Genomic DNA, 24,955 nt, shown 5'->3' on the forward strand with positions numbered 1-24,955 from the left:
TTCCTCCAGACACAGTTCTGGTACGATACGGATAACAGGTGAACCACAATTGGGGAGTGAAATGTCGCACTTACTAGATACGTACTACAACAATGAAGTACGTGGAACAGTGCGATTCTTGAGTGAAAACGGTATCTTGCACAGAGATAACCCTTGAAATTCTGGCTGTGTATGAACCATATGCAATTCGTGTGCAGCCGTAATGAAATTGTGCCATTTGACAAAGCCGCACAGATGTGGCTGATGCTGATGGGAAGAGAAGGCCATCGACAACGACGAAAGACGACTGTGCCCAGGCAGCCGAGGAAGTGATTCACGGGAATCTTAAATCTTCCGGTGGTGAACACTTTCACACACAGGTTCTCGAACTTCTCCGTGACCAAGGAGCAGATCTCTATCGTCGAGGAAGTCAACGACTGAGAGAACGTTCCGACCGTTGTTTATAGGATCTTGGTGACTACGTTGAAAAATAGCGTCATTTGTCTGTGTCACTTGAAGAAAAATTAAGAATTCAATGAAAGTTATTTTACTTGCCATATAATGTGTAAGTCACTTTTTGAAGCGCTGTCGTACAAGGATCAAGAGAGAATGAGCCGTGGCTGGCTCATGCTATGCACTGGATTAAACCTTCGTTGCGATTCTGTGTTTAGTCTCCCGCGGTTCTCGCGATTATGCTGTTATCCTCTCCTTCCGCGAGTGGCAGCAGCGGTGTGTATCGATATTCCCAACTTGCACTATCTTTGACTGGCGTTTATAGTTTCCGGCTGGGTGGTGTGCGACCAGTCGGTCGGGTAGCGTGGAGCAGCGAGGAACTCTCCGCCAGACGTAGTTTGACCGGAGCCACTGGCGGTCTCCATGCAGTGTCGGAGTGTGTGGGGCTGTTCCCATTGCTAAGGTCCGTGGCTCACCGACCCTGGACACTAAAGTTGAGTTTTGATTTAATCTACCAGCAAGTCAAGACTGTTCTCATTGTGTCGTTTGGAGTTCGTTGTCGGCTGTTGGGATATTCCCGCAAGCAACAACGTGGTTTTCAAGTTGGAAAATTCTAGCCCCCCTCCGGTGGAGTTTCAGTGCTTTTGGTTATTTGAATTGAAGTGCACCAGCGGAATCTTCTGCCTTGTGGTCGTTAACGTTGTGGTTACCTGCCCTGACCGTTGACGTAAATTTCAGGCAGTGTAGTTTTCTCATCGTGTTGTTGCTGTCCAGCACGATGCGTAGTTTGACAGCTCCATGTATGATTGGTTGGGGGCGCCAATATCTTCTACGTTGTTCTGTTGAACTCCCTGTTGTGCCATGGTCGGGTGAGGTGGAAGTTATCCTGTTGCTGGGTCCGTTGACTGTCGGTCGGTTGGGTTGTCGTCGGATCGTGAATGATTGGCACGACTGCCTGTCTCACCTAAGCGTGCGTTAGTGTTTAAATTCCAGGCCGACCCTCGAACATCTGAGCGCCATTGGGTGTACTACCTTTTTTTATTTGTTCTTGTTGTTTGTACTTTTAAGGCTTCTAGCCGATTCTTTTTAGATTAAGGGTTTTTTGCCCTTAGGGAGAAAGATTCTTTAGGCCTTCAGCCTAATGTAAAGAGCTGTTTTACGTAAGATCTTTGGCATTTTAAAGGTTTTAATGTTGCTGAATTTTAAGTGTTGGGCCTTCAGCCGATTTTGAGTTTGAGTTGTTTTGCTCTTAAGGCCTTCAGCCTATTTCAAAGAACTGTTTCACGTAACGCCTTTGGTATTAAAAAAATTAATATTATGAAGTTTTAAGTGTTAGGCATTCAGCCGATTTGAATTTAACTTGTTTACTCTTGAAGTGTCAGATTCTTTGGACCTTCAGCCTACCTAAAGAACTGTTTTAAGAAAAGGCTTTGCATTTTAAAATTCTGTTTTGGTTGAGTTTTGCCTAATTAAGAACTGTTTTACATAAGGCCTTTGTATTTTTTTATAAATTAATGTTGTTTAGCCTTAAGTGTTGGGTTTCCAGCCAATTTTGAATTCAAATTGTTTGATCTGAAAATCTCAGAATCTTTGGGCCTTCAGCCTAAATAAAGAATTGTTGTAAGGTAAGGCTTGCCTTTTAAATTTCTGATTATGCTTGCGTTTTAAGTTATTGGCCTTCAGCTTTTTTTTAAATTAAAGTGCCTTTCAGACGGTAATTAAGTCCCAAAGATTATATCTGTATGTTTTTAAAAAAATCTTTTCGGGCCCCTGTAATGTTTGATCAAATAATACAGTTGTATGTTCGAGTGTAACTGACAACCCCTTATTTTGGCCCCTTTCCACAATTTATACTATCTGTTCTGTCCTGCGGGTTCAGCAGGGCTTATCAGAGAACAGTAACTATGGAAGACCAGGAGGGAAGTGCTCGGATTAAGAAAGGCCCAAGACAAGGATGCAGCGCGTCTCCTTAATCAAAGCAAAGCACATTTAGCTTGCCACCTAAACACCAAGATTTAAGATGCGTGGCATTTCTAAAAGGTTCAGGAAGTAAAATGTTTAGAAACATGAATGAACTCATAAATGGTGACATTTTGGAGGGACATCAGCTGGATGGAAACTTGAAAATTGAATACTTTGAGAAAGAGAGTAAAATCAATAAGTCGCACTTATACCACGTGACAGAAGGGAAGTCGGCTAAGACGTTACGTACTTATTGTAGTGAGCCCTACCTGCTGACGTGGATGATGAAGCCGTCGTCAACGCCTCTCGTCAGCATGTCCTGCACCGCCTCCCTGGTGCAGATGCTCAGACCCAACACGTTCACATCCAGGATGCGCTTCCAGTCTTGTGTCTTACCGGCTGCAAACACGAAGAATAGCGGTTTTCATGCGCTGAATGTTCACAGGAAAGAAGCAATATCGAACTTACGTTTCGTTCACTAGCATTAGGCATTGTTCTAGTTTCCGTCCTTTCAGTAAATTGCTAAAATTGTATTCAAAGATCCCCAGTCCCCTCAAAGGTGTCATTTGGCTTTCCCATTAATAGATATAAAAAATAAAAACAAAAAGAGTGCAGAAAACGTAAATTTGGATGGCCGGATAGGGACATTATCCCTACCTCTTCCGAGTGGGAATCACTGCGACATCTCACTCGGCACCAGAATACACTGGCAGTGTGTCTTTGAAAATACAATACAGAAAGAAAGAAACAGCATAAGAGTGTTACAGGAAATTTGGAAGAACTGATGAGTACGCCAGATTCAGAATTTAAAAGTAATAGGAAAAGTACATAAAGTATATCCGTAAAAGAAGTAACGGAAACATAGAGAATTAACGTGCTAGATGATTAAATGTTTCCTGTCGTGCCTGAACCTACTGCTGTGTCGGTTCTTGAAGACTGCTGGGTGGAGACTGATATGAAAGCATATGTCTTCCCGCCGCATACCGGACATGCTCTACGGATGATGAATCAGGGGGCCAGGCAACCCAGTCCATATGTGGTGTGAACTACTGTATGGCATCTTGCTTACCTTGGTGATCGTGAATGGTATGGCAACATACTAGCGACCGTACAAGCCGCCTTCAACAATTACCAGTTCCGTCCTACTGGCGGATTCAATTGCTCCCAACACCATGATTTCAGGAGTTCCAGAAGTTATGAAACGTCCCCTTTGGAAAATTATGAATGACTGTGCTGGTAAACTTCTACGTTATTTGATAAAGAGACAGCTGAGTAAAACTGAACGTATTCAAACAGTTTTCTCTTTCCTTATTATGATCACTAAACTGACCACAATATTTTTAGCGCAACGCAATCTGACTTTCAATAATCCCTACAAAAGAATGGCCTATACCTTTCATGAATCACTTACCTCACAAAAATCTTCGTTACTCGAACTACTGCAATACAGCGAGCGGCAATACTGCCAGCTAAATAAAAGATTCTAACTACTGGAGGCACTAACTACTGGTAGGCGCCGGCCGAAGTGGCCGTGCGGTTAAAGGCGCTGCAGTCTGGAACCGCAAGACCGATACGGTCGCAGGTTCGAATCCTGCCTCGGGCATGGATATTTGTGATGTCCTTAGGTTAGTTAGGTTTAACTAGTTCTAAGTTCTAGGGGACTAATGACCTCAGCAGTTGAGTCCCATAGTGCTCAGAGCCATTTGAACCATTTTTGAACTGGTAGGCACAGTTAGTAAATGAAAGATTTTGGTAGAGAACAAACAATGTATTTACCTTAATAATGTTCAAAAGTTATCATATGTATCTATCAATTCATGACAACCATCTTTACAAATTTCCTTTTTCTGGCGGACACACGTCCAGATCGTCCACTTATAGTAACCTCTCAAAACTCCACCATCTCTCTTATCACATCCACCACTGCTGGCGGCTCACGATCTACGCAACGCTACGCGCTGTTCCCATCCAACAGCGCAACACTACACAAGCGAATATTCCAACAATGAGTCCAACCAGCCACAGAGTGCACACAGCACAGTCAGTGATTTTCATACAGAGCGCTACGTGGCGTTACCAACAGAAAAACCTAAACAGCCATGTACAGCCTACCTACAAAGTTGGTTCTCGAGAATTGCAGTTTCCTGTGGTCTTCCAACAGGTCTTACAGGGCACCTGACTACCACAGTCAGGAGGAAGACTCTTTACTTAACAGCACAGAACACAAGTTCCCCGTTAACTATGTCTACATACTGTTTTTCTCAACTTTCTTTGGTTCCAGTGTAGCAAGTTCCTGCGCCACACTGACATACGGTTTGGCAACAGTGAGGGGAGGTTAATGTGACGAGTAAGCAATAATAGGAGAGCCTCCGCCTAGCACGCGCACAGTCTGTCTTCACCAATCAGTTGTTTTTAGATGCGCAGTCCCAACTCAGACCTTGTTGGTGGTGGTAAGTTCCTATACGACCAAACTGCTGAGGTCATCGGTCCCTAGGCTTACACACTACTTAATCTCACTTAAACTAGCTTACACTATGGACAACACACACACACCCATGCCCGAGGGAGAACTCGAACCTCCGACGGGGGGAGCCGCGCGAACCGTGGCAGGGCGCCTGAGACCAAGCGGCTACCCCGCGCGACACAGACCTTGTTGTGGCATATTTTGAGGTTCATTTTTAGTTGCAAAGGCGTATGCATTGTCCAGGTAATGTGTCGATTTTTCAGTATGGTTAAGTTTTTGCTGAAAGGAATAATGTTGAATATGACTCAGTAACAAAACAAGTAACAGTAACAAAAGTGAGAAAGATCCGATTGCAAGTTTAAATCTCGTGGAAGGAGTGCAAGCTACTGGAATATATCGTTAGTACCAAGAGAATTATTTACACTTTGGATTGAAGTTCACTGAGCCTGCAAACAGTTCGTTATTACCAGCATGTGTCGTGTGTGGAGGAAAACCTATGCAATGAATCCATGGTCTCTAGTAAAATGAAGGGCATTTCAATAGCAAACATAGTCACTTATCTGGGAAAGACAAGAACTGTTTTAGCCGAGTGATTTCATCAGCAGAAAAACAAGCCAAAGCGGAGAGCAAATATTTCCGAAAAGCACAAGTGGCCTGCTACAGACGTGCCGAAATAGCAGCGAAAAAATGCAGCCCCAGACTATTGCAGAGAATGTAATATTTACTGCATGTAAGAAAATAGTGAAATCGATGTTAGATGATGGCGCCGAGAAGGAGATATCTTTGATTCCATTGTCAAACGATGCTGTATCCAGCGGATTGATGATGTGTTTTCAGATATCCAGTGCAATGTCCATGAAAACCTAAGCGACGGTCGTGTATTTTCACTACAGCTTGACGAATTAACTTATATAAGTGAAAAATGTCACTGAGTTACATGTGATTTGTTGATGAGGATTTGATTACTGAACGATTCCCTTCGTATACAGAACTGCCATCAGATGCGTATAATTCTATATCCAGCGTATTGGAACAAAACGGGCTGTCCTAGACAAGCTGTCTTTCTGTTTGCACAGACGCTGCACCAGCTCTGACTGGGAAGATTCAATGGGTTTGTTGCAAGATAGAATCAATATTTCCCATCCGAAGCTTCAACACAGTGCTTCATGCAACGTGAGGCTCTGGTGGTGTAGACTATCCCAACACAACTTAAAAGTGTTTTAGATTCAGTCATTAACTTGATAAATTTAGTTAAGCCTAGAGATCTTCAGACAAGGTTCCTTAATCAGATGCTCCACGAGGCGAGATATCGACATCACACTTTGGTTCTGCACACTGAGGTCCGATGGTTGTCAAAAAGCAGAGTCCTGGAAAAATTTTGTGATTTGACAAAAGAGCGTCGAAAAGCCAGAACTTGCAGCTTAGTTAAATGACGAGGCGTGGTGGGCAAAAGTAGCCTATTTGGCTGATATTTTACGCCATTTAAATAACCTGCAAGACGGTATGTAAGGAAAAGGAGAAAACGTTCTGAGGTCATGTAATAAACTCACCGGGTTCTTAAAAAAAATGGAATACGGAATCACAAGTGGTAAAGAAAAATCTTAAGTTGTTTCCTCTTATTTTCGAAGTTGCTCCACACGGTGACATAATCTAGCAAGTAATTTCAAATCACCTCTTGGTTCTTGAGAATAACATACTACAATATGTTTCCTCCATCGCTCTAGACAAATACGACTGGGTTCCAATCCTTATGCAGTGTCTCCAGAATCCACCCCCAACCCTTCTCTGGAGGAAGAATAGCAGCTAGCAGAACTTCAGACAGACAAACATTTCAACAACAATATGGTGAACTACCGCTGATCAAGTTTTGGAAGTTGGTAAAGAAAAAGCATCCAGTAATGATGATTAGTGACAAAGTACACCGTTAACTCATACACTGGTTTATTAAAATATTTCCCTACGCGTAATTGGTGACGTCAAATATAAGCTCCACTATACAGACTGTTGATGCAGTTTATTAAGTGGTTTGCGTATCGACGTTTTCCCATAAATACTCAAAGCCTCTCTCTGTGCAACATTTCTAATGCTTTTTCAAAATCTAAGCAATCTGGATATATTTTTAGGAGGAGATTAACACACTGGTACTTCTAAAATTTGAAGTTTTTCTGTGATGTCCTTCCTTAACGAGTGACAACACTTTTGCTGTAGGTGTTGTAAAGTCTGAAAAGTGTTCAGTGAGCAGTTATTGATCAAATGAAAAATTCTAAACTTAAGCAATAATCCACCATGCTTGACCACCTCTATATTAATCACATCAGGCCCTGCACATTTTTTACATGTATATTTTTTTAATTTCGTCGTTCATTTCCTGTAAGGCAATAAAATATGTGTGAACATAATCAGTTTTATTTTCGTAATGACTGCTTGTCTCTGGTTTACACCACAGATCCTCGTAATGTTCTGGCCATTGTTCCTGACTTATTACACGCCAATTTCGTGGAAATTAATCGGCCTCTGTAGCTGGGGCCACTAACGCACGCCTGTGCCGTGGCGCTTTACCCTGAGCTAGCTGGTTCGAATCCTTGTGGTGGAGGAAATTTCACCTCCAGTGTTTGGCCGGCAAGGAAGAACAGGTACTGGCCTTAAGTTGCTGATCACCAGATTTTGCAACAATCTCGTGCATTTAATTCCAAACCTCTCCACAATGTTTCTTAAAGTGAGGACCTGTGCCACCATTGACGGTGATCCGTCATTTTTTGAAAATGAATGACGAATTGAATGATTTTTCAGAAATGAAACTAAAGAGAAATTTAAAGGAAGCAGAGAGGGTGAAAGCCTGAAGTTTTTCACGTAGTTGACGAAGACAACGTTGGAGATGTAATGTAAGCTTGGACTCGACAAGAATGACGAAAAAAGTCGGCGTTTGGTTAGCAAAGAAACCATCTAAGCATTTTTCGTAAGTAAGTTCGCGAAACCATAGAGAACCTGAACACGGGTTACTGGAAGGAGCTCTGAAAGTAGTCCCAACAGAATGTACATCCACACTAAGCTACGGCTGTTTTTTTTATCCAAATTAAAAGGTTCTCCAGCGCATGGTAAGACGCTGGTCTCATAATAGGAGATGAGCCCAAACCACCATCCGGTCTCCATGTTGAGCCTATTTTACTTGGTCAAATATCAAAATTGTTCTTTTAACAATTTCATTCTCCATCCAGGCAACTGTCAAAGCGACATAAAACATTGTCATTCTCGACTTTCAAAATCAATTTCATCTACTAACATGTCACCATCAGATTTCAGAAGATGCGAGTATTTATCAGAAAAACTGGAGAATTGTGTTGCTTGATAGTTACACAAATTTCATGTTTAATGTTGTAAATTTTGAGAAAAACACTCGACTACTTACTCGTCAAGTTGCAGTCGTTGCCCAAACCGGCGTTATTAATCAAAATGTCGACGCCAGACAAGTTTTCTTTGATCCACTTGAATGCTGACAGGACGCTTTCCTCATTGCTGACGTCACCCTCAATAGCGTAAAGTTTACCGGGGGCGTCCTTTAGCTCGAGAGCCTGAAAAGAAAGCGTAAATCCAGAAATTATTTCTCTTGACTGGAACTTGTGTCAACTACTCCAGCTTCTCGGAAGAAAGATCTCGAGCCTGAAATAAAAGCATACATTGCTACAACGCATTCTCTTCCCTAAGACTGCTTTCCTACAGTAATAACTCAGTGGCACCACTCATTTCCCAAGGCCACACTACACCACAAGATTATAAACTCAAGTCAAGGTATCTATGGAAACAGTAAGTTATGTAATACGCGGAAACGATCTAATGTCTACAGGAAAATGTTGGAGGAGAAGGTGTATGATATGTGTCAACTGATCCATAATCAGAAACCGTATGTGGTCTTTAGGAGACGGAGCTGCATTATGGTAAAAATGTCGGTTGTGTCCGGTTTGGTAATCGGTTCTGCAGCCAAGTGATGTACTGAAAAGCGGTATCTGTGCACTATGTATACATTGATCATGGATTACTTTTGGATAATTGTGTCCAGATGCAAAAATGTGAGTAATTATTAGAGGGAGCGTGAGTAGACAAATTAATGAAGGTCCTTCATTAAGGAAAGACGTTAGTACAATTAGAATTAAGGTCAATAAGTAAGATGTAAAGTGGTGGATGCGAGAAATATCACGGAAAGTTATCTCTCTTCGTCAAGGATAAATACATCAAAAGAAGGCGTCGTATTATCAATAGGAACGAACAGCTGTTTACCAGTGCAGATCATCATCATCATCTTGGACAATTTCCAGTCTCTGGCCGGGTCTGTATGGAACATAGGCCTCTCCACCGTCTTCTGTCTTGCCACCATCTCTCCGTCTTCACCTTGGTCCAATCTTCTCCTTTCTTCTGGACGCATTCCTCTACTCCTTTCAGCCATCTGTCTCTTGGTCTTCCTCTTGGTCTCTTTCCTTACATTTTCATCTCGTGCATCCTCCTGGGTATCCTCTTCTCCTCCATTCTCTTAACGTGTCCATACCATCTCAGCCTTGATTTCTCTATCTCCTCCTGTAATGGTTCCACCTTCATTAACTCTCTGATCCTCTCATTTCTTAACCTGTCTATCTTTGTCACTCCAGCACTGTTTCTCAAGAATTTCATCTCACTAGCTTGTATTTTGCTTTTCTCTCTTCCTTTCATAACCCAGGTTTCTGATGCATATGTCAGGATTGGGACATAGTATGACCGGTATATAACCGTTTTACTGATTTGGGGTACATCCTTGCTCCATATCAAGCTTCTGACACTCTTCCGAAATGCATCTGCTTTTCTCTCCCGCTCGTTTATTTCTCTGTCTTTTTTCCATCTTCCTGTATCAGGCTTCCTAGGTACTTGAAACTCTCCACTCTCCTCAATCGTTTCTCACCAACTTTTACTCCAGTTGTTCCTCTCTCCGTCTTTCTTGTTGTGATAATCATCTCACTCTTACTTATACTAAATTTCATCCCATATTCTTGTACTGTTTGTTCCCATTCGTCCAACTACTCTTGTACTTCCTCCTCCTTATTCCCCCAAATCATCAGATCATCTGCAAACACCATAGGTTTCATATTCCTTTCACCAATTACTTGTGCTACTGTACTCGTTATATCACCCATCACTACAATGAAGAGTAATGGTGAAAGTGCCCTTCCCTGCCTCAAGCCATTCTTTTGTTCAATCCAAGCTGATCTCTCTCCTCCCACTTTCACACAGCTCACACTACCATGGTACATTTCCCTTATCCCCCAAATAATCCGTTTTGCTACTCCTCTGTTCTCCAGGGCTTACCACACTTTGCTTCTATGTACACTATCATACGCTTTTTCAATGTCCAGGAAGGTCATGAGTAGATCTATTCCATATTCATTGTGCTGTTCCTGCAGTTGTCTTACAGCAAAAATTAGATCCACCATGGACCTTCCTGTTCTCAAGCCATGTTGCTCTTCTCTCATCCATCCTTCTATTTTTGTCTGAATTCGTGTTTCCAAAATTTTCTCAAAAATCTTTGCACAATGACATATCAATGTTATCCCCCGATAGTTCTTGCTCGCTTTTCTATTTCCCTTATTAAAGATCGGGACAATTATTCCCTTCTTCCAAGCTTCTGGGGATCATCTTCTGTCTCCACATAATTTTCATTACTCGATATAGCCATTGTATCCTCACCTCTCCTGCTGCTCTCACCATCTCTACACTCAGTTCATCCATACCTGGTGACTTCCCTCCCTTCAACTTGTCCAATGCCTCTTCCACTTCTCCTCATGTAAGGTCTTTTTTCTATTTGCTGTTCCTCCTCTTTTTTCTCCTCAGCTTGTTCCTCCTCATCATCTTGTCCACTTAAGTTCACCATTCGAGCATAATCTGTCGTACTGTTCTTCCTCTTAATCATCTCATATAACACCTTTTTTGAATCTTCACTATCCTCCTCCACCATTCTGGTCCACTGTTCCATCCACTTTCTTCTTTCCTCCGCCACCAGTATTTTTGCTTCTTTCTTTCTTGCCTGATACTCTTCCCTTGTCTCTACTGTTCTCATCTGGAACCGAGCGAGGTGGCGCAGTGGTTAGACACTGGACTCGCATTCGGGAGGACGACGGTTCAATCCCGCGTCCGGCCATCCTGATTTAGGTTTTCCGTGATTTCCCTAAATCGCTCCAGGCAAATGCCGGGATGGTTCCTCTGAAAGGGCACGGCCGTCTTCCTTCCCCATCCTTCCCTAATCCGATGAGACCGATGACCTCGCTGTCTGGTCTTCTTCCCCAAAACAACCCAACCCCAACCCATCTCATCTGGAACCATACCCTAAAGGCTGTGCTCTTCTTTTGTACTATATCCTTTGTTTTATCATTCCACCATGGTGTTTCCTTCCATCTCTTTTCGTTGCTTGTCCTCCCACATATTGCTTCTGCCGCACTTACTATTGTTCCCTTGAGTCTACCCCATTCCTCTTCTACCGTTTTCGGTTCATCTTTTGGGATTCTTTCCTTTACTACTTGTAGGTACTGTAGCCTGCTTTCTTCCTCCTTCAACTTCCATACCCTTATACATCTTTTCTGGTTTTCTGTCCATTTATTATCCTTAGTCCCTCTCAGGTTCATTACCAGCAAACGGTGGTCGCTGTCCAAGGCCTCTGATGGTAATACCTTAATGTCAATGATGTTCCTATTCATCTCACCATCATACAGGAAGTAGCCACCTATCGACTTTCTCTCGAAGTCTTGACTGTACCAGGTAATCTTGTGGCTCTCCCTTTCCCTGAACCAAGAGTTCCCAACCAGAAAGCCATTCCTTTGACAGAGCAGCTCCAACCCTCTGGTCCAAGCACACTTTCGCAGCCTTGTCTTTCTCTTCCAACGTGTGCGTTTAAATCCCCCATTACCATCATATTCTTTCTTCCCATCTGCTTCTATATTTCCTCCTCAAACTCTTGCTTCTCCTCAGAAGTGCAACCCATCTGCGGTACATACCTCTATGGTCATCCCCTTGAGTGATATTTTTGTCTTCATCATCCTATCACTTATTCTCTTCACTTCCTCTTTTAATCCATCTCTTACTACTATTCCGACTCCATTTCTCCTTCTCTCCTCATTTCCACTCCAGTGCAGTTGGTAGCCTTTCCTCAGTTCTCTCCTTCCTTCTCCTTTCCATCTCGTTTCAGCTAACCCCAATAGGTCTAACTTCCTTCTTTCCATCATGTCTACCATCTCCTCCACCTTTCCAGTCAATGTTTGTATATTTAATGTTCATAATCTTAGTCCTTGTTTGTAGCCAGTTCGTCGTCGATTAAATTTGTCCTTTCTGAGGCCCGTTCTATTTTTGAAAGCAGAAATCATAATCCACTACTGGCTTACTGGGCCTATCGTAGCTTCACCAGAGCTCCATTAGCCGTCACTTTTCAGGGTTCCTGTAGGACCTTCACAGCTACTGTAGCGGTCCCGGGGCACACACAGTCCCCGCTGTACCTCGCTCCCACAGGCAATCCCCTACTTCATGCCGTTGCCCATCTCCCATGACTTGGACGAGTGGTTGGACTTGTGGGAGACACAAGTACAGTTGAAGAAGTAAAATACCTATGTTTGGAACGAGTAATGGACGAGTTTCACGTTTTAGGTCTGAATTCTACAGAGCTGTCAAGACAGTAGTCTGTGGGTAGTGAAGACGCTGAATTAAGTGGTAACTGCAAATGGGGTATCGAAAGTCGAGAGATACCTGATTATGTGTCCCTTGTATCATTCGTAAATTGTAATCAATTTTGCATGGATGCCCACTGTTTTATGAATTCGCTCTTTAAATATAGTTCATAACAATGGACCACGACTAAGCAGCGCAGAAGTAGCTGTTGACGTTATTACTTTCCCTTTCTTACTCATTTACCTCGTATGTGTAATGGCTATGATAAACGTAATTTGAGTTACGTGCAAAATCATTTATTAAAGCAGACACTTGATATGCTTAATTTAAGTGTAAGTTTTGTCGAGGGTATTTGTTATAGTGGAACGCCTGAAGCCTTGGACGTTTTTATAACATAGGGAAATGCCAAGAATTAAAATAAATGTATTTATTAATCCTCACAGATAATTTTAAAAATCACTTTTGATAGTTTTCGAAGTAATATCAGTTTATTTTGGTGCGACTTATCTGCGTGCTGGTAATCTGAAAAAAAAAACATGTTTCGAGGGTTTTGTGTTTTCCGGATATCGTTAATACTGCATAGGCGCCTTTTGCAGCGCAACCGATACTTCAATTCGCGAAACAAATGGGAATCAGAAGAAATTGATCTGGTCAGTACGGAGAATATTTAAAGATTTAGTATACAACCTATCTGATTGTCCAATGTTGTAGCCATCAAACTTCATGATAGCGTAAATATGTGGTAATCTCTAAGCGAACATTTCTGAGCGCTTTGTGAAGGAAGAAAGCGTATTCATTCTCAGGAATTGCTTTTCCCCAGTCAAGCACTTTTTTGTTCTCTCCCCCAGAGTAGTTAATGAATTACGATCTTTGCAAAGTTTGTTTGCAGAGCCAATATTACAGCCCTTAAAATGTCTGTGAAACGGAGATAACCGGATTCAAGTGCAAGTGGCGAACATGCATTGTTATTGCCAAATTTGTTCAACGTAGCGGATGCTCCGCTAAAGAGTGAAATATTTCATCTCTGAAGCTCTGAAGCTATGGTCGAGAGTAAATTTTCTTTATGCTCTTTCTTCAGGGGATTCTGAATGCGTAGCACGAGCGCAGTCTCAGTCGAGCTAGAAAGGCAATCGCAGTAACATGTTTCGAATAGATACGTTGCAAATGCACGGATGGTTCAGTTGTAGGAGCACTGACAGCTGTGCCCTGTAGTCCAGGTCTACTTCCAGTCCATTCTATAATTTTAAAGTACCAACAATGTCACAGGTGCTCACACCACTACGTGATCAACAGCTTGGCAACAGAAAGTATTACCTGCCATTCAGAGCAACCTCAGCTGTAATATCTTATCTTTCGGGAACAAAAATAGAAATAACGATTGCCTGTACAGCCTGTACGTCTCTGAAGCAGGAATCATAGATCCCTATTATGAGAAACACGAAATTTATTTCCCACGATATCGAGGAAAGCAATAGTGACCACACTGAACAATTAACTACGCTTACGTGTATACTTCACGCTCAAGTGGCTGTTGATAAAATAATTCAGTAGGAAAAGGAAAGCTCATGTCTACTAGGCTATGATCAATTCAGCCTCATGCAATGTAAGGGACGGGGAAGCTAAATTCAGTTTCATTCTTGTTAGTCTAATGCGCACTAAGGGAGAGTCACTCTTACATCAAGAATCTACAGATACAATGATACACGTGAGCCAAAGGGAACTCTTTAGCAACAAACTGATGAGAGTTTACCGAGTACCACACAGTTATTCAGAATTCCCTAGTATTTTTAGACCAATGCTGGTGGAAACCAACTGATTCGGTATCTGTCGATGCCCACTTTTAGACGGGTTCCATTAGACTTAAAAATTTAAGTAGTTTACTGAATATAGGACTGATGGTTTTCCAAAGTGCCAAAAATAATGTTAGAGCTGAAGGACCTGGACAAGCTGTAATTAGTGAAATAACTAACCAGAGAAGCTGTCACCAAATCATGTCAAACTTATTCACATTCGTAGTTATTTCCAGAAAACAGGCCTTCTCAGTGGTGGAATGATTCTTCACCTAATACTGTAAGATTCTCACATAACCACAAGTGCGGCAATTTTCAATTACCCTCAGCCAATGTAACATAGCACATGAAAGAGAGATACGACTGTCATGTTTAAAGTTTTAGCGTAGCAAACATGCAGCACTGGGGAAATCAGTTATTTAAATAAAGAGGGTAAGTTATATATCTTACGTTCCCAGATAACACTAACGCCCGACCTTCTGCTGTATCGTGATATTATAATGTTAGAAGGAGGCACTAAAAAAATTTAAAAAAATAGGAGGTTATACTGTGTGTGAATAGTGAAAATACTGAAGTGCTATCACTGTCAGATACAGTCTCCTGCACAAATTATCTTACCACTTAGTTTGCAGGCTCTTGCTTGTTTATCCCACAAAGTTCTATGATGATTGTCGTGTGTTGGTTCGCGAGCTCATTAAGAAAAAAAATAACGAATCCGATATCAAATAATAACTCTAACTTCAGTGCAGATTACAATATTACTCTTCTGTAAGGAGTACTTGTCTTTCAACGTCCCTGTCAATAGTTGCACGTTCTACATACCTGGGCGTGATGCAATACTCTAAGCTCCCGAGACAGCATTAACATCACTGTAATGTTTGATTATTATCATAATGGAATATGCTGTGTAATAATATACATAAAATACAAAGCTGATCTATGTGGTAGTTTTATACGGTTGTATAAAATAGTATTGCCGTGTGTATTTCATTCAACTGCATAAACTGAAATACAGTGCAGTTCACAAATGTTTATCGCCAATGAAAGTTCAACGATTTCTCGTGAATTTTCAAGGCATCATTCCGAAATTAAGAAATAGGCGGTTGAATTAAAATATGACCGTACTTCTTTCGTGGATTATTCACCTGAAGAGATTATCATGATAGGCACCATAGACGAAATCATTGGTAATGTGTTAGATCTGTTAGTGAACAAATTATATTTGAAACATAAGAACAAAACGTACAGAATAGTTTGTAGGAAGAGTTATTTGTGAGAAAGCAAACTGCAAGATGGGACAGACATTGTTAGAATACTGACCAGATTAAAATGCGAAAATGAATTTTACATCATTTCAGAGAGAAATAACCGATTTTTATGAGGCTGTTTGTTATGATGAACGACTGATTCTGTCACTTCACTCTGCAAACGAAACACGAAGCTCAGTGATAGCCAAAACTGGCAGTTAGGCGAGATTTTTTTGTACTCGTTTGCAGAAGTCGTGTATAATGATGAAGTAGTATCTGCCAGTTACTTGAGAAGTTTTCTGCGCCAGCTAGCTAAGGAAAGATAAATAAATGAAGAAACTGTGACACGACAACACAGGCATCGAATCAGAGTGTCTTTATGTGGCTGAAACACTTATTTTAAACAGAATGAGATACATAAGGAAACCAAAAGAGAGAACAAAGGTAGTTAGGAAAATTTTAGGTCCAAATTATAATGAAGAAGGAACATATAGTCCAAGAGCAAATAAAGAAATTGGGAGGTACATTTATTCAAATATCAAATAAAAACGGTGGCTCCAGTTCTACGATCATATTAAAAGAATGGTACCATACTGGTTGTGGAACGTCAAGAAATTCGCTGTTAAGCTAAAATTTAAATAATAAAACGGATTGGAGCAGTAAAGGAAGACTCGAAAGAAGCTGGAATAATACAACTGATAATTTAGGAAAATACATTTTTGGGCAGAAAATGCAAGACAAGATAGTGGATCCAACAGGAAAACCCAAGAAGATCGGAAAAACTTGGTGCGACGAATGGGAAAGTGCCCATTCGGAGAGAATGAAAGTGGTACAGGCTCGGAGAAGACCTAAATCAAAACTCTGAAAGTACTCTCTGTTGTACATCGCGTGATCCATTAGGGCGCAAGAGTAAAGAACCTTTTACTTTTTAGTGGTCTTATCCCATACCTACATGGGTGGGCAAATTATTCTGGATTTGACAATGTTAGTGGTAGAGAGTGGGCTGATGCACTACCTGCCTAACCCCTCCCCCCTCACCCTTCGCCAAATCGCGACCACCGCTTGTTATGTGTGCCACACTGCATTTTTTTTAAACTAATTTGTGCCTGATTTTATTCTGAGAAGCTCAGTAATGTATGTAAATACCAAAAATGTAAATGTGAATCAAAAAGTACTTGAAGTAAAGTCAAGCGAAGCTGGACAGAAAGAAACTCTTTAGCGCGGAATCCCCGCAACGATAGTATTAGAGAATCTTTGAGTATGGACTCTAAAAAAAAGACAATTGATTTTATTTAAAAAAAGACTGTTAATCTGTATCTTGTGGAAAGAGGACGTGTTGCTAGGCCGTCGCTCAGAACGTATTGTTATATTTAATGAAAACTGATATTCTAGTGATAAAACCGAGTGAAGTATGTGTAAGAGTTGCCAAACATTTATTTGTACAAAATTTTTGGAAGTGAAGACTAGAAATATCTTGTTTTTGGAAAAGGAGCGTAACTATCTGTCTATGAGTCGACAGAATTGTAAGTGTACAAAGCTCACTAAAATACAGGAAAAGAAATGCATTCTCTATAGTTTTCATTCAATAAGCAACAACCTCTCATAATTTCTTAATTACAGTAATTGGATTATGTTCTTGTACAATAGTATGGTGCTCAACTCCTCTGACCAATTTTGATGTAGCAGGACGTGTAGTTTGAAGGAAGTTTGTGTGTCAAGCAATCTCCTTTTCTCACGAAAAGCAGATTGCTGTTTCATCTTACTTACTTACAACAGTGGTCCCTTAGGTATGAAAAGCTACGAAAACTTGGGCTCAAAGCTATCCGCAATACGGCCAAGTAACTAACAGAGTTGTATTTTAAACCTTAAAGAACAATAACTTCCTCCAAATTGCAATACGTCAACAACTGGTGCAGAAGCTGATCATTCAAGGAGGCAGCAACCAAAAATTCAAGTACCAGTTACGACTTAAAGTAAAAATCTGAATCAAAAATCAATCTCTCTCTCTCCAAACACATATTTAAAAATTCACAATATTATTTTTTTTAAAAAAAGGTCATTTTCCACGCTCTCTCCCAAGACGGAATTCGTATGTCCCATCTGTCTGCATCTAGTGCTGTCCTACGTGAAAGTACGATCGAAATGTTTACTGAGGCGTCCCATCAGGTCGAATGTGAGGAACCGCCTAAAAGTCAGTTCAAGGCTTGCCGGCATACCGATGCTCGTCGTTGATACGCCGGGTCGATGCGATCGGGGGCACGGTGCGCCGTCCCAGTACCGGAAGCACCGTGAAAACGCGTGTGTCTAGGCGGGCGGATCATCGCGAACGTAAGGAATAATAAAAAAATTATCAATAAAAATTTGAGAATTCATAAACTGCACTATGCTCTAAGCCTCCGATGTACTGTCTGTCGAGAAACAGCAGCTGTCAGCGGCGGTCACCTCTGATGTCGTCGTGCAGCAGGGGTTAGACAGCGCCGCAGCTGACCTTTTGCTGCTAAATGGTGAACTTTTACTGTGTCCCTGCACCGTCACCAGTGCCTTGAGATTAACCCCGTGGTGCGTTAAAAGCCGCTCAGGCCGCGGTCCATGTCACCGCCCCTTCAATGTGATCAGCGGAAAGGCTTTCAGATCGCGATTCTCTGACGCAACTTCGTGCACTCAACCAAGACAAACTGCTCGTGAAGAAACTACAGACACGTCTAACGTTTCACATTTTTAACGCATTCTTAACTCCTTTGCTTATCTGTGTATAAAGTGTCTACTGAAGCACACAGTTCTCCACCCTGCACAGAGACATCTTTTGAATAAAACTTGACAGCCACGCCAATACGTGTCCAGAAGTATGGGGGTGGTGGGGGGTGGAAGGGCGGCGGCAAGAGTACCTGCCCCTCACTCTGCCCCCATCCCAGTCAGTATAACAGTTTTTTTTTTCATATGCTGAGTGGATAATCACCAATTCTCTTCAATACAATAAGTTTTTGTATTATATATATAATTTAGTTCTTATGGCGTGACATGTCTCGAAACTGACAAATTCATTTATACCAAAAATGGCTATTTTAGAGCTTTGCTTCTCCCCCTCTCCCCTTGCCCCCACAACTGAAAAATTTCTTCTGATGCCCATGACCACTCCCATCCTTTGCTTTCCATTTATACTTTCATTCTATTGCCTGTAAGTGGTGTACCTGAGCAGTTCACTATACATTTACTGTGTACACCAGACTGTACAGAGCTCTCTTTCCTTCAAATCAGTGGGTATGGCGTTAGCAAATTGACAGCCTTTGTCTACATTTACATCTACATTTATACTCCACAAGCCACCCAACGGTGTGTGGCGGAGGGCACTTTACGTGCCACTGTCATTACCTCCCTTTCCTGTTCCAGTCGCGTATGGTTCGCGGGAATAACGACTGCCGGAAAGCCTCCGCACGCGCTCGAATCCCTCTAATTTTACATTCGTGATCTCCTCGGGAGGTATAAGTAGGTTCAAATGGCTCTGAGCACTATGGGATTCAACTGCTGTAGTCATAAGTCCCCTAGAACTTAGAACTACTTAAACCTAACTAACCTAAGGACATCACACACATCCATGCCCGAGGCAGGATTCGAAGCTGCGACCGTAGCGGTCGTGCGGTTCCAGACTGTACCGCCCTTAACCGCTCGGCCACTCCGGCCGGCGTATAAGTAGGGGGAAGCAATATATTCGATACCTCATCCAGAAACGCACCCTCTCGAAACCTGGACAGCAATTACACCGCAATGCAGACCGCCTCTCTTGCAGAGTCTGCCACTTGAGTTTGCTAAACATCTCCGTAACGCTATCACGCTTACCAAATAACCCTCTGACGAAACGCGCCGCTCTTCTTTGGATCTTCTTTATCTCCTCTGTCAACCCGACCTGGTACGGATCCCACACTGATGAGCAATACTCAAGTATAGGTCGAACGAGTGTTTTGTAAGCCACCTCCTTTGTTGATGGACTACATTTTCTAAGGACTCTCCCAATTAATCTCAACCTGGTACCCACCTTACCAACAATTAATTTTATATGATCATTCGACTTCAAATCGTTCCGTACGCATACTCCCAGATATTTTGCAGAAGTAACTGCTACCAGTGTTTGTTCCGCTATCATATAGTCATACAAGAAAGGATCCTTCTTTCTATGTATTCGCAATACATTACATTTGTCTAAGACAAGGGTCAGTTACCACTCTCTGCACCAAGTGCCTATCCGCTGCAGATCTTCCTGCATTTCGCTGCAATTTTCTAATGCTGCAACTTCTCTGTATGCTACAGAATCATCCGCGAAAAGCCGCGTGGAACTTCCGACACTATCTACTAGGTCATTTATATATATTGTGAAAAGCAATGGTCCCATAAAACTCCCCTGTGGTACGCCAGAGGTTACTTTAACGTCTGTAGACGTCTCTCCATTGAGAACAACATGCTGTGTTCTGTTTGCTAAAAACTCTTCAACCCAGCCACACAGCTGGTCTGATATTCCGTAGGCTCTTACTTCGTTTATCAGACAACAGTGCGGAACTGTATCGAACGCCTTCCGGAAGTCAAGGAAAATGGCATCTACCTGGGAGCCTATATCTAGTATTTTCTGGGTCTCATGAACAAATAAAGCGAGTAGGGTCTGACACGATCGCTGTTTCCGGTATCCATGTTGATTCCTACAAGTAGATTCTGGGTTTACAGAAATGACATGATAAGCGAGCAAAAAAGATGTTCTAAAATTCTACAACAGATCGATGTCATAGATATAGGCCTATAGTTTTGCGCATCTGCTCGACACCCCTTCTTGAAAACTGGGACTGCCTGCGCTCTTTTCCAATCATCTGGAACCTTCCGTTCCTCTAGAGACTTGCGGTACACGGCTGTTAGAAGGGGGGCAAGTTCTTTCGCGTACTCTGTGTAGAATCGAATTGGTATCCCGTCAGGTCCAGTGGACTTTCCTTTCTTGAGTGATTTCAGTTGCTTTTCTATTCCTTGGACACTTATTTCGATGTCAGCCATTTATTCGTTCGTGCGAGGATTTAGAGAAGGAACTGCAGTGCGGTCTTCCTCTGTGAAACAGATGATCCAAGTTTTGTTGGATACAGCAATGTGAAATGCGCTATGGATCAGTAGAGTGCGTCCATGATGTCTCTGAAGTGCCATATTGACTCCTCAATTTTTTTTTGTTTTTTTGTAAATTCTGTTTTAATCAGTCACTTGAAGACTTCAACCCCACGTGATACCTCACACAATGTAGCAGTGGTGAAGACGAGGTTCCACAAAAATCGCTTCTGCAATATTTACACAACTACATTAAAAACGAATACTCCACTCTGCAGAGGAATGTTCTCTGTTTTGAAACTACTTCACACATTAAAACTCTATGCTGGATGGCCCAGTTGGCAAAAGTCTCCAAAAGGCACAGCTTCGGATTAGAGTCCAGGTTGGACACGTACTTTTAATGTGACAGGACATTTCAAATTAGTGAACACTCCGCTGCAGTGTGAAAGGCTGTTGGCTGTGAAAAATGTACTCTACTTGCCACTAAAATTGCTACACCACGAAGATGACGTGCTACAGACGCGAAATTTAACCGACAGGAAGAAGATACTGTGATATGCAAATGATTAGCTTTTCAGAGCATTCACACAAGGTTGGCGCCGGTGGCGACACCTACAACGTGCTGACATGAGGAAAGTTTCCAACAGATTTCTCATACACAAACAGCAGTTGACCGGCGTTGCCTGGTGAAACGTTGTCATGATGCCTCGTGTAAGGAGGAGAAATGCTTAGCATCAAGTTTCCGACTTTGATAAAGGTCGGATTGTAGCCTATCGCGATTGCTGTTTATCGTATCGCGACATTCCTGCTCGCGTTGGTCGAGATCCAATGACTGTTAGCAGAATATGGAATCGGTGGGTTCAGGAGGGTAATAGGGAACGCCGTGCTGGATCCCAAAGGCCTCGTATCACAGTCGAGGTGACAGGCATCTTATCTGCATGGCTGTAACGGATCGTGCAGCCACGTTTCGATCCCTGAGACAACAGATGGGGACGTTTCCAAGACAACAACCATCTGCACGAACAGTTCGACGACGTTTGCAACAGCATGGACTATCAGCTCGGAGACCATGGCTGTGGTTACCATTGACGCCGGCCAGAATGGCCGAGCGGTTCTAGGCGCTACAGTCTGGAACCGCGCGGCCGCTACAGTCGCAGGTTCGAATCCTGCCTCGGGCATGGATGTGTGTGATGTCCTTAGGTTAGTTAGGTTTAAGTAGTTCTAAGTAATAGGGGACTGATGATCTCAGAAGTTAAGTCCCATAGTGCTCAGAGCCATTTGAACCATTTTACCCTTGACGCTGCATCACAGACGGGAGCGCCTGCGATGGTGTACTCAACGACGAACCTGGGTGCACGAATGTGAAAACGTCATTTTTTCGGATGAATCCAGGTTCTGTTTACAGCATCATGATGGTCGCATTCGTGTTTGGCGACATCGCGGTGAACGCACATTAGAAGCGTGTATTCGTCATCGCCATTCTGGCGTATCACCCGGCATGATGGTATGGGGTGCCATTGGTTACACGTCTCGGTCACCTCTTGTTCGCATTGACGGCACTTTGAACAGTGGACATTACGTTTCAGATATGTTATGACACGTGGCTCTACCCTTCATTCGATCCCTGCGAAACCCTACATTTCAGCAGGATAGTGCACGACCTCATGTTGCAGGTCCTGTACGGGCCTTTCTGGGTACAGAAAATGTTCGACTGCTGCCCTGGCCAGCACATTCTCCAGATCTCTCACCAATTGAAAACGTCTGGTCAATGGTGGCCGAGCAACTGGCTCGTCACAATACGTCAGTCACTGCTCTTGATGAACTGTGACTGTGGTATCGTGTTGAAGCTGCATGGGCAGCAGTACCTGTACACGCCATCTAAGCTGTTTGACTCAATGCCCAGGCGTATCTTGCTCGTTATTACGGCCAGAGGTGGTTGTTCTGTGTTCTGATTTCTCAGGATCTATGCACCCAAATTGCGTGAAAATGTAATCATATGTCAGTTCTAGTATAATATATTTGTTCAAGGAATGCCCGTTTATCATATGCATTTCTTCTTGGTGTAACAATTTTAATGGTCAATAGTGCATATTGCAACTTTTGCTGGTTAGAAGATGCCTTTCTTTAAATACATTGAAGCTCTGCAGCGTTGTTCATAGAAAACAACTGCCTCCCATGAGTGTTACTCCAGCAGAGTATGTAGGACACCATCTGTGAAGTCTGGAAAGCAACAGAGCGGTACTGGCGGGGGTGGATCTGGGAGAGGGTTGTGGGTCTTGCCTGGATAGCTTAGCCTGGGAAAGGCAAGGTTGGAGTACAAGTCTGGAACACGGCTATAATGTTCAAATGGTTCAAATGGCTCTGAGCACTATGGGACTTAACATCCATGGTCATCAGTCCCCTAGAACTTAGAACTACTTAAACCTAACTAACCTAAGGACATCACACAACACCCAGTCATCACGAGGCAGAGAAAATCCCTGACCCCGCCGGAAATCGAACCCGGGAACCCGGGCGCGGGAAGCGACAGCGCTACCGCACGACCACGAGCTGCGGACCGGCTATAATGTGTCAGGAAGTATAGCCCCCTTGTATACTTGTAGAATTACGAATAAACTTCCTACAAGAAGCCTACCTTGACCCTGTCGACCCTCCTTGCGAGTCCGACCACCTTGAGCCCCTTCCTGAGCAGCGCCTGCGTGATGGCGGCTCCTATGCCGGAGCTGGCGCCCGTTACCAGGGCAACGCGACCCGCGTACTTCTCTATACCCATCGTTGTGACTTAATGCGTCGCCTGCTGCTGTGTCCTCTCTGACTGCTGCGGAGAAGCGCAACTCGCTTTTTATAGTCTTGGCCTCCAGCTGCCTGCCAATGTGCTTCGTCACAACAGTCCCCCCTCCACTTGCGTTTCCTACGCGTAGTACATGGCAGATGCGCCACAGCAACGGGCGGAACCGCAACCGCCTGCAGATAGGCAACCGAATCTCCCTCGTTGTTTAACCCTCCTTATCGCGCACCTTCGTGGTGACATTGTAGTTTTGAGTCTCAGCGATTAGATAGTACCCGTACTGCAGTCTTTCTGCATTTCTGTTGTATGAAATTTCTGAAACCAAATACCGTGATGTTTAGGTTCGCGTGTTGATGGTCTCCACCTGAAGTGCTACGACCCCATGTAAGCAGCGTAAATGTAGTTGTTCGCCCCACTCTGATTGAGCATTTCACATTCAAAATACCTAGCCGTGCTACTTGGGCATCAACGAACACCGCAGCTGTGAACCGCCCTGAAGAGGATCGCAGCAAGTCGGTTGAAATGTCGACAATTTAGCTGTTTCAGTAGTTACAATGAAGTGGCCCAATACTCAGAATTATTTTCTCATAAATGAACACTTTGTTTATGAAGCATTGCTGTTGCACGTACGTCTAAACTACTTCTTACATTGAAAAGTTGCTCAAATGATGTTATCTTCATCTAGTAAAAATATTCAATTAAATATTTTCGTACTTTCTGTGCAGTTTATCATCTGCTGCTGTAAGAAGCAATATGGAGCAGACATCTGGACTCTGGCCCAAAAGATAAAAAGAAAGCTCCTGGCATTTTAGAATGCTGATCTCAAACAGATTTTCGGCCCAGTGAAGGATAGAGATGCCTGAAGAAAACGGAAAAGCCGTGAACTGTAGGAGTTGTACAAATTGCTGAACATTGTGGCACTGAGTAAAGAGAAAAGACTGAAGTAGTATGAGCACATAATGAGTCAAGAAGATTATGTCATCAGGCAGGTGGTAGAACAAGACATACTTTAACATACGTAGACAGTGAGATGCAACTCTCAACCGTTTTCGATCAAATCGACTTTGAAAATTGTAGACGTGCTTATAAGCGTAGTTGGACCAATGGCGTTATAGTCCGCAGCCGACCCTCCGGCTGCTGTGTCCGAGCGGTTCTAGGCACTTCAGTCCGGAACCGCGCGACTGCTACGGTCGCAGGTTCGAATCCTGCCTCGGGCATGGATGTGTGTGATGTCCTTAGGTTAGTTAGGTTTAAGTAGTTCTAAGTTCTAGGCGACTGGTGACCTCAGATGTTAAGTCCCATAGTGCTCAGAGCCCTTTGAACCATTTTTTTTTAACCGACCCAGTAAGCACTTAAGTTTCATATGTGAGTGAATTTTATTGTAGGCAGTTCTTTTTTTCATCCCCACATAATTTTATTATGACCACGCAAATTGTCAATATTTAATCATTCATTTACTATTTTCCTAATCTTTATCCTTAAAAAAAGAGTAAAAGGAGATTGAAAACGAGATCTTCCAATCAAATCAGTA

At 42.8% G+C, this 24,955-nt stretch overlaps 1 protein-coding gene across 1 annotated transcript in view; it reads right to left on the reverse strand.

Moving 5' to 3' along the window:
- The window catches only part of LOC126144752 (dehydrogenase/reductase SDR family member 11-like), a 46,201-nt gene extending 22,762 nt beyond the window's left edge, over nt 1-23,439 (reverse strand). The window contains exons 1-3 of the mRNA XM_049915509.1: nt 23,272-23,439; nt 8,265-8,427; nt 2,664-2,793 (exon numbers count right to left, since the gene is read on the reverse strand). Coding sequence (XP_049771466.1) covers nt 2,664-2,793; nt 8,265-8,427; nt 23,272-23,409 — 431 coding nt within the window. The 5' untranslated portion in view covers nt 23,410-23,439. The remainder of the gene's footprint in view (nt 1-2,663; nt 2,794-8,264; nt 8,428-23,271) is intronic.
- Between the last annotated feature and the right edge of the window lie 1,516 nt (nt 23,440-24,955).

The sequence above is a fragment of the Schistocerca cancellata genome, chromosome 2 (genome assembly GCF_023864275.1).
Source record: "Schistocerca cancellata isolate TAMUIC-IGC-003103 chromosome 2, iqSchCanc2.1, whole genome shotgun sequence".
NCBI lineage: Eukaryota > Metazoa > Arthropoda > Insecta > Orthoptera > Acrididae > Schistocerca > Schistocerca cancellata.